The following is a 10,860-nucleotide window of genomic DNA, read 5'->3' as shown; positions in this document are numbered from 1 at the left end:
CCGCTAGGGATTTAGTGATGCGTTGATTAATCATATTTCCGTGTGAAATGCTTTGGAAACATAGGTAAGACTCCATGATGATGACGCCAAATTCCGATGGTCTGCAGGAAACCCCGATGCATAAGATAAGATAAGATAAAAAGATAAAGATAAGATAATATTTATTTAAAGTCGGGTACATCAACAATGCATGCATGGTACGTTTGTTGTCGCATATAAGTTATGTAGTCAACGAGACAAGGCAATATAAGTTATGTAGTCAACTAGACAAAATATTAAATCGAGAATTTGAGAAAATAATGACATGAAGTCTGTGCCCTAGCACCTATAAAGTTACATAAAAGTAAAGTGTAAATGAAACATATAAAATCAATTTTGTATTATTTATCATATTCATAAAATAAGAACTATGCGAATAAAAAATGCGTTTTTTAAACTGACTTCTACGACTATAATATTACGACATCACATTTGCCAAAAAAAAAACAAACCCCCCCCCCCAACCCCTCAAAATCATTTCATTTGTGGATATTGATACAGCTTTGCCCATCATCGTACATCGTCTAAAAATGATTTATTTATATCCATATACTCAGCAGTTTTATTCAACTTTTTTTATCGAGATACATTTACGTGAAACAATTAATTTTGATTAATTTCTATGCAGGGTACCAACGTTGAAATTAAAAAGTTTTTGTGTACGCCTATAGATACGACCCTAGAGAATAAATTCAAAATTTGAGTAATTTTGTGTATGCAAACTGTGTTTAAAAACAATCGGTATACATGTTTTCTTTGAGGAAGCAGAAGTTTTTGAATATTTTCCAGAATTCCTTTCTAAACTTTATTAATTGTATATAGCATTTGTTCTGTGTAAAGTTAGTGTAGAATAAATAACTTTACCCTAGTCTCGAAAAAACTTTACCCTAATCGCAAAGAAACACTTCATAGACTTTACCCTAATCAATGGCAAAACTTCGTGACGCGTTTTCTGGTTAATTACGCAGAGATGATCATGAATGTTGTCTCTATCTGAGCAAGGAAAACTGATGCTGCAATTCAAAATGGTGCACAACAAAATAGGGGTTTTCATTAGAATTCACCGATATTTATTCATGAATATCTGAAGCGTATAAGCTTGTCGCCATCTTGGACTAGGGTAACGCACTTTACCCTAGTCCGTTTCTACACGGTGAGTTAAATCACTGAATTTTAAAAAATCTATTCAGCATCATCTTTTCTATCTAAAGCATGAATCATAAATTTTAATTTTCAATAAATTAGTAATGTTTTTGTTAGCAATGGTATGTCCAGTCGGCGCAACCTCCAACACGAGGGCGAAGACAATTTAAGGAGGGAGGAATGTAATGGTTTGTGACGTGGACATTGGCCTGGATAGCTCAGTTGGTAGAGCACCTGACTGGAGATACAGGGGTCCCGGGTTCGATTCCCGGTCCAGCCATACATTTTCTCCTTTCCTGTTACATTAGAATTTATTGTATTACATGTCGCTATTTTTAGCACGGGGGCATGAGGAGAGTTATTACGTATAAAACAGGTTCTCAGTGGATTTTATATTCTTATTACATCTATTAGAACTGTATAATAAAGGTTAAATTAGACATCATGCATTGTGTCAAATTTTGACAATATCGAACGTGAATATATGTATGTGACTTCATCTTTCCATTATAAATTGTGTCAGTAAAAAGCAGTTCCGTGGTCTAGTAGTCTAGTGGTATGTCTCTCGTTTCATGTGTGAGAGGTAAAACATAAATTTTTTGTAGTTTTTCAAAATATTCATTCAACTCTTTTGTCTCATTTTTCAGAACAAACGACACATAATAATTCAGCCCCATTCTTGTATGGTGGGCATTTCAAACTGCCGCATCTAGCTTCAACTGGATAGAGCAAATAACCGTCCGCGTTCCCTCCATCCCCACTCAGAGTTTCAGGTTCAGCATCCATACAGGTGAAGGTGGAGGCAGCGTGATGGTCATGTTTTCCTGACATCAGATACCCCCAATACTCTACTTTCCATCCGTCAGAACAAGACTTTCTTGCTGTGGTGTATAATAAAAAATAAAGAAGACATTCTACATTATTCAAAGTGATTATAATATTCCTAAGTTTTCTAGGTTTGAAATCATGATCCACATTTATTTTTGCACCGATAATTAAAAGAAAAAAAACTGTTTTTATGCTCATCATTAAAAAGAATAGATGCAAAAACTAACTAGAGTTTTACTTTTAAAAAAGATTAGTTCTTATAATATATTTGGATTTTACAATGCCTATTTTATTAAACTATATTCAATGAAAACCTAATGATGAAACTCCAAAAATCAGCATCAGTTATACATTTGCAGATGATGAACATGTAAATAATGGTTCGGTTTGGAAAGTTTTCTCCATTAAATATTGTATTCAGCAAGCTAGTTTCTGCTTTGATACAATTAAAGGCTTTGTTTATCCACCTATTGGAGAATGAGGTCCATGGCTGCTTTTGTTAGAGTATGTTCAACAGAAATTATGTTCAATAATGTGCAAGTGAATTGATTGACAAATTAATTTAACATTCGGAGCTGCAATATCAATTTTTGAACAAGTTTTGCATATCTTGTTTGGTTCCAGACATTTGCCTCTGCTATTGCTTAATTATCAATAGATACATGTTCAGACAATAGATTCTGGTAAGCTACTGAAGTTTTTGCAGACATCTGATTCTTTCATATGTTGTGGCACAGTTGTTGCAATTTTAATTTGTTGCAGACATTTGTTCTGTGTGTAATATGTGCTATTTCAGCAACCTTTGACACAGTTTGTGTTGTTGAATATTTATAGCTAGGCTAGGTATGGGGTTTAAGTTCAAAGCTAAATTTAAGCCAAGCGCCCCATTACTGAAAGAATGGGTGGACTTAACTGGCCAGAAAAAATGACGTAAATTTAAGTTCCATAAAATATTAATTTTTTTCCATCATATTAAGTCCCGATATCTTAACTGTATATTTATGGTACGGATGTGAATATAAAATACTCTTTTCGAGATAAATTAAATAAATATCGAAGTCATGGTGCCTGAAGAATTTTTGAATATCAATAGATAATCAGGGTCACGCATTTTTCATCGTCTGAATACATAGTCAGCGCATGTTTGTCGGGTGGCTGTTCTTACGAAAACTGTAGTTGAACGAGGGGCGTTCAATAAATAATGTCATTGGGGCTCGGAAAGAAACAAACAAATGTTTTCTATGATTTAGTCTCAATGATATAACTTAAGTATTCTCTTTTAATTAAAACACATGTCTGTAACATTTTTATTGAATTTCTAATTGTTTTTAGAACACATTTTTGAGTATGACCCTTCGTATACTGGAATATGGCGGATGCTGTACTGGTTTTTTTTCTTTCTGATAGATGTTCATCTTAGTTTGGGAAATGAAACAAGTCAAAGGTTCAAAGATGGCAAACCTTAACTTTCTGTTTATCCCCAAATCTCCTTTACTTTTCATGGCCTGTTGGTTTGGACGCTGTCATGAACAAAATTTAATGTAATGAATCTGTTTCCTCCCTCTCATGAACCTTTTTTTTTTTTTTTTTTTTTTGCAAAAAAAAAAAAAAAAAAAAAAAAAAATGTTTTTTAAACTCCTCCAGAAATTGAACTTCCTTCCCAAATATGAAATTGAACAATAAGATTTAAGAAAATAGCATATAAAACTGTTGTTGTGCTCTTGCAATTCTTTGCTCTTTTTAAACCTTTCTAGTTTTGTCAAGTGCAACTTATTGAAAATATGTTTGTAGGGTTTAAATCAAAATAGATGCAAGTTTCATTATCTGTTTGAATTTCAGACAAATGTGAATAAGTACAATTTTTGAATTTTTAAATAATAATATAATAAGATATTCCTGCACAATGTCGTTTTCACTCATATTTCAAAATATAGACTGACCGTTGAGTATTACACTTTTTAACTATCAAATGTTTCTTTTAAAAAGTGTGAACTACCCCCAAAATAATTTCTATCAGAATTGCTAAGTGTCTTTAAGTCAATAAAACATAATCAGTGATAATTTGTTAATACATTGGTTGTTTTTACGTCCTTATTGCCTAGGACGGTAGCCATTTTTTATGCCCATTATATATACTGAAAGGAAAAAGAAACGCAGGGGAAACTTTTGAGGTGAATTAAATTTGTTTTTCTTAAAATACTTTTTAGTTTTCCTATGCACCTTTTAAAATCATTTTTTTAAAAAGATATAACCAAATTCTCAAATGATTTTGTCTAATTATTCATAAGTTATTTTATTTAAGCGATTTTAAAATTGAAAATCGAAAAAATCATTATCTTCAATGTCTATCTTGTGCATTTGTCAAGTTGATGTCATTTTTGCATGGAATTTCATCAGAGTGTTTAACTTTTAAATCCTGTGCTATATTCAATGCTATGGGTAACCATCCAATGTCAAAAGGCGCGCGCATGCGCCAGTGAGAGGAATACAATCTAGGTGATCAGGCTCTTGCGAACCAAATTGCAGAATTGTTTTCTTTCAAATTTCTTACGAATGTAATGATTATAATCATCTACTCTATAAATGGCTGTTTTTGTGGTAGTAAGGTGACGATTTAAGAGATGGCAGGACGAATAACCCGCTCGTAACATGACTCTGTTTCGCGTTAACGTCATTGTCACGGTTGATTGAAAACCACTCCAATCTCTGACAACTGCTAAAACGTTTTATGGGGGAAAATAACAAGAGAAGCTGCTTAGTAAACTGTTGTTGCCTTTTTCATTAATTAGGCAATTCGAAAACAAGACGCCATTGAACTTCTGTAAACTGTGCCAAGATTGCAATAAATTCATATTGTCTCTTAATATTGAAAAACGATGTGCATACATCATATGCATCAAATAATGCAACAAGATTTGTTGACAAACTCGTCGTTATCAAATTGCACGTGTTTTGAGCTTTTTAGCATTTTCCACGTGACGTCATAAATTTTACGGTTGATAATTCTGAATACTGATTTTGATGCACAGTTTAAATAGCCCTTCTGACCAATTTTCGTAATTTTCGGTCATGTGGTCAAATTTTTATCGGAAATTATGCTGCCCTGCGTTTCTTTTTCCTTTCAGTATAGTTTTCGTTTATTGAAATCCAACTTTTCGAGTGTCTAAAAAACAGGCACTGGTTGCTGTTAATTTAACATATTTCAGTTTATATATTTTTGGATACTACCAAGTTTTACAGCTGCTTTAATGAAGCGTTAAATTTTACTCTAGTTTACTGATTCTTGACCATTCATTTTTAATGCAGTGTCTCGAATAGCCCTTGTTTTCCAGCTTCCCACAATGAAATAATTCGATGAAAAGTGGTCATATACTGTAAACTGTTATTTATTCATTAAAAATTCTATAATGAGAAAAAGCCAAGCTTAATGTCATATGATTTCTATGTTGTATGTCATCGAGCTAATTACATTATTCATTGAACGTCCCTCGTATATTGAACAAAATAACGTCATAGTAAAAGGAGAAGAGCCGACAAACGTGCGCTCACACTTAATTTAACAAAAAACATACCGGTATGTTCCTAAAAAACTTTTCGCTTCCATTGTTACGATTTCGATTGACCTGTTAAATATTACAATGCATCACGTGATATCACCTGCCAGTGTACTCGTGGAAACAGTTAAATTTATTCTTCAACCTGACCTAGATGTAAATCACTGTGTTTGGTGCCGTTTTCAGAATTTAGCACATTAAATGTTGTTTTAATTTTGCGTGTCCTAACATTGTTTTTAATAATCATAATGACATCGCTGTGTAATATGCCAAACACGTATTCGAATTTCTAGGGAGTGATATGGAAAGAGAGAGAAATGTCAACAATGACACCGATCGATAGACCCGCCTCTTATTAATATTGATAGCGTGTCCTAAAAACCACTCCGGGTAATTCCGAAAGACAACATTAACGTATCGTTGTTTTAATCTTGATTCATGGCAACAAGGCATTGCTTTTGTACATATATTCTAGCAAAAATAACCATGAATATGTCGCTCTTTCTAGTGGTATTAATATATTTTGGATTACATTTATTTTCAACTTGTTAGAGTAGTCGCAAAAAGATCAAAAATATGGCGTTAAGTCCACCCATTCTTTGAACACTTGCAAAAGTAACCTGGAATTGCAAACAGGGGGTTGTTGCAATTGAAAATTTCTGTTTTGCCTTTAAAGGTACTTGGACACAGATTTGATGTTAATATTTGCTATATAAAATCACGAAATTTATATCTTTTCACACAAATATTTATAAAAAATATTAATTTAAAAGTTATTAAAACTTTAATTTTTTTTGGCGGGTTTGATTGACACATTTTTGCATTTTCACAAATTTTAACTTAATTCATAAACATTAGGAAAAGTGGCAATCAATGTACATGTATTAATGAGAAATATTAAAACTTAAATCCAGAAAAATAAATTTACAGTAGAAATGTTAGAAAGCAAACCTCTTTCACAAGTATCGTCATTCCATTGTGAACAGAGTTCTACAAATCGATCACACTCGTGTTATGTACACAATTTTTGTAAACAGGGCACGAGCTCTGTTATTGTTTGATGTTTACGATTCACCGAGTGCGTTCAATCGCCAAAGTCTGCTCACCACAACTGCACGGACTGACAATATATTGTGTGTTTGTTTTGCTTTCGAACATGTCTACTCTGAATTTTCTGGATTATAGTATTAATAGTTTCATTAATACAAAACAAAACTACCACTTTTCTTAAGAATTAAAAATAAAGATAAAATTTATGAAAGTGCAAGGATGTGTCAATCAAACCCGCCAAAGAATATTAAGTTTAAATAACTTTTAAATGAAATGATATTTTTGATAAATTTTTGATTGATTGATTGATTGTATATTGTTTAACATCCCTCTCGAGAAGTTTTCACTCATATGGAGACGTCACCGTATGTCGGTGAAGGGCTTCAAATTTTGACCCTTACTCGGCATTCAAGGCCATTGAGCAGTGAGGGATCTGTATCGTGCTAACGCCTGCCGCTGACACGGGGCCTCGGTTTTTAAGGTCTCATCCGAAGGACCCGCAATTTTCACTTCAAAGTGCCGAGAGCATGGCGAAGGAACAGTTGCTACCAATTTTAACGACTAGGTCAGTCGCGGCAGAGATGCGAACTCACGACCTCCCGATCACGACGACTGAGCTACCGTGAACGGTCTAATTAAATTTTGTGTGAAATGCTATTAAAATTTATAATTCGTAATATTATAGAGAAATTATTAACTTCAAATCGGTGTCCAAGTACCTTTAAACTAGCACTACTTGAAATTGAATTTGTGACAGACATTTGTTCTGCGTTTAATATGTGTTTTTTCAGCAATTTTGACACAGTTTGTGAAGTTGAATAATCAGTTTGCAGAAACTTTCAGCTTGTAAATATAAATATATAAATAAATATACAGTTTTTACAATGGATGGCACTGTAGCTCTCCGATCTGTCAAAATATTTTTTTCGGAAAGCTACAGTTCTGCAGCTATGTACTTGTTAAAGTTGTTTGCCTATACCGGTATTAAATTCTGACAGTAAAATTTGATGTTTGGCTTCCCTGATATATTGTTTTACTTTTTAAAAGAGTTAGTTCTTATAATGTATTTGGATTCTACAATGCCTATTTAACTATATACAATGAAAACCTAATGATGAAACTCCAAAAAGACACCTTTAAAAAGATTTCTTCTATTCTTTTTTTTTATCTGTAAAAACAACGTAAAGAATATCTTTTTATAATTTAAACATCTAATTAAAATTGTTTTTCCCATTTGCGTATCATAACAGGAATTCTTTGAACTGGGTTATTTGTCCTTTCACTTCTATTTTCGCAGAATCAGTTGTATCCCCTTTTAAAGTCGTAAATTAAATTAATTAAGCTCTTTAAAATAACTCATTTGAACAATCACAAGGCAGCCATTTACTTGTACGATAAACGATATTCTCGCGTCTAATTACAAATCAATAAATGGTTGTTTTCATATATTAACTTTCATCTATTTTTAGTACATGTTTCAAGTTCAAGTTAAAAAATGCTAGTGTGAGATTTCAAAATATTTTAGTAAACTGTTAGTTTCACACTCAGATTTAGTAGTGGCAACGAATAATAAACAAAATGGGTTCTTAACTTGAGAAATATAAATCTGGCCCTTGGGGGGGGGGGGGGCAATAAAACTTAGACAAGCTCATTTTTTATCTCAGTCTCTCTTCTCTTCTATATATTCCTTTGGAAAAATTGAAACTAAATCAAAAGTGAGCTCGCCTGGCCCAAATACCCGAATTATGAAAATCGAATAACTGCTTTTCTAACTGGAAAATTCTCGTTTAATTTCTCTCAGTGCAATCATTTAAAATCATATATCTATACCTGGAATAACTAAAACAGGTTTGTCGTTTTGAGTTCTACAGACAACGCATGGCACATCTTGGTCGTGGAGATCACTCATTATGATATCTGTGTAAGTTTGGTATTCAGCTCCAAATACGACTCCTCTAAAGGCGTAGTTTTGCTCAGTGTTATGGCGCCCCCACTCTGGATTTTTCGGTAAACAGAGCGGTTCAACTGCACCTCCTGGGTAGTAGTAATGAGTTCCTCCAGCATAACCTAAAGGACAAAGTAATCCTTTTTTTATTAAAGGAATGAATTTGATAGCTACCCCAGTTATACTGTGTAACCTGGGACAGGTAACACTTGAAAAAAAAATATCGCTATCAAATTCATTCCTTTCCATCATTAACTTTAGAAATTATATAGTTTCTTACTCAAAATTACTTTCAAATTGTATAAAATATTATATTTTATAAAGAACTTCAAGTGGATTGACACATTTTTGACGAGAGGCATGCATGTGGGCTATACGATAAGTAACTAATTTGTTATCCAATCAAAAGAACCGTTACAATTTTTTAAGGAATGTTTTTAATGGACCCCAGTTTTAAGTTTAGTTACTGATTGTGATGACTGCATCTCAGGTTATGCAATATGAAATAATTTTTCTATCCAGTCAAAAGGCGTGTTACAACCAGGATTAAAGAATGAAGAAGGATTTAATAATGAAGAAATGAACTATATTTTCATTATATTGCCTTCGTATAACTCTCCCTGAATGCTTTCACCCTCAATGCCTTCTCTGAATTTAATATCAGCTTTTTGTTGAACTAAAACAGAAGATTTCAGTTTTTCATCCTATCGTCAACTTTGGTGTTTGTAACGTCATTCAACTATCGATACACAAAACTAGGGCATGGTCTAAGTTATTAAATTTTTAACCTAGGTAGGAAGCTTCTGATATATACATGTAAAAACTGGTCACAGTTTTAAACTATGAAATGTTTTGAAAACTATGGTGACATATTTCTGCCTCTTATATGCCAGATAAATTATTTCAACATGCAACGTAACTATGTACACATACAATTTGTTAATTCTAAAATGCAAAATAAATTATTTCAACATGCAACGTAACTATGTACACATACAATTTGTTAATTCTAAAATGCAAAATAATTGTGTTGACTTGCAATTTATCAGTCAGTTAGGTAACATAATTAAAATATTGGTAAATTTACTTGCTAACAGCAGTATCTTACAGCATATCTGCAAGATACTTAGCATGCTGTAGATTCTTACAAACAATAACTCCTACTTGATCAGTATATACATTGGACAATTTTGTCAATAGTAACCATTACCTGAATAGATAATTGTTGCTGTCGGTGGACACGTCGTGCGGCCCCATCGGGTGTAAACAGTTCCCCCAGGCGGAAAGCACTGTCCAGCTTGAAAAGTGACTACTACCACGATGAAGCCAACAGAGAAAATTCGCATCATCTTAAATTGTTAAAAGATGACAACAAAAACAAATTATTGAAAAAGACATAGTCTGAAAATTGTTTGATTTTATATATATTCAATACTTAAAAGCCCCAACCCCCAAAGTAACACGCAATAATTTTGTTTTGAAAAGGCACATTTTAGAAGATATTTTTTTAAATTAGTTGTGAGACATATCTCCTATTTTGAATAAATAAACATAATTTACCTTTAACTTGCTGCACTTCGAAGTCTTAAAGACTAGAAAACGATTATATGCATTTTCTTTTATATATATAAAAAAAAACACTTTCTGTCACACCCCTAATTTTAAAACGTGACAGGTAAATAAAGACACCAGCATAGAGACTGAAATTACAATATTTCTGTTTTTGAATCACTAATCAATTTGAACACTAAATATTTAATGATATTTTTTTTTGAGAATATATGTGGGCAGCAGAATTAAAGGGCAATAATACCATATACGTGTAAACAATAATTATAATTTTAATGACCATAATTTAAGCTTAATAAAAGAAAATAAATGCAAAATCAACAGACCTTTTCGCAAAACATTTACATAAAAATAAAATAAATGATCCATTTAGTAAAAAAGCATATACATACATGTATAAATGCAAAAGAATTACCATCTTTGCAAAATAAACTTTGCATAAAAATGCAACGAAATTTCTAATGTACAACGAATGATTATAATTCTACCACAAACAGTGTAAATTGCAAAATATTAAGGTTGAATGAAGATTAACTGTTTCTACTAAATAACTGTATTTTGAAATCAACAAACACAAACGAGTGACAAACAGACATTTAAAAAGTCTAAAGTGACGCGCGATATCACTCGTTGGGTGGCCAAAGAACTTTATTCGGTAAGAACCAATATTTGCCCCCCAAATCAAACTTTGACGGAGAAATATTTTATTACGATCTTAAACAGGGGGGGGGG

General features: G+C 32.5%; 1 protein-coding gene and 1 non-coding gene across 2 annotated transcripts; one reads left to right on the top strand and one right to left on the bottom strand.

Annotated features, from left to right (window-relative positions):
* Positions 1–1,388: 1,388 nt before the first annotated feature.
* Positions 1,389–1,462, top strand: Trnas-gga (transfer RNA serine (anticodon GGA)). The gene has a single exon. It is a non-coding gene; the product is annotated as a tRNA-Ser (tRNA).
* Positions 1,463–1,818: 356 nt separating this feature from the next.
* Positions 1,819–9,905, bottom strand: LOC134280684 (uncharacterized). The gene is made up of 3 exons (XM_062763124.1): positions 9,770–9,905; positions 8,445–8,681; positions 1,819–2,063 (listed from the first exon to the last, which is right to left on the bottom strand). Exons 1-3 carry the CDS (start codon positions 9,903–9,905, stop codon positions 1,819–1,821), a joined length of 618 nt encoding a protein of 205 aa, XP_062619108.1.
* Between the last annotated feature and the right edge of the window lie 955 nt (positions 9,906–10,860).

Source organism: Saccostrea cucullata, unplaced genomic scaffold (genome assembly GCF_032062105.1).
Source record: "Saccostrea cucullata isolate Sc308-1 unplaced genomic scaffold, CSIRO_AGI_Scuc_v1 ctg630, whole genome shotgun sequence".
NCBI lineage: Eukaryota > Metazoa > Mollusca > Bivalvia > Ostreida > Ostreidae > Saccostrea > Saccostrea cuccullata.
Note: the sequence above shows the minus strand (reverse complement) of the source record. Positions and strands in the feature narration are given on the sequence as shown.

Coding starts and splice junctions, on each gene's coding strand:
- LOC134280684 (XM_062763124.1), bottom strand. CDS start 9,905: ATGCGAATTTTCTCTGTTGGCTTCATCGTGGTAGTAGTCACTTTTCAA. Junction 8,682..9,769: donor AGCAACAATTATCTATTCAG/GTAATGGTTACT, acceptor TTTGTCCTTTAG/GTTATGCTGGAGGAACTCAT. Junction 2,064..8,444: donor ACCTGTTTTAGTTATTCCAG/GTATAGATATAT, acceptor TATACACCACAG/CAAGAAAGTCTTGTTCTGAC.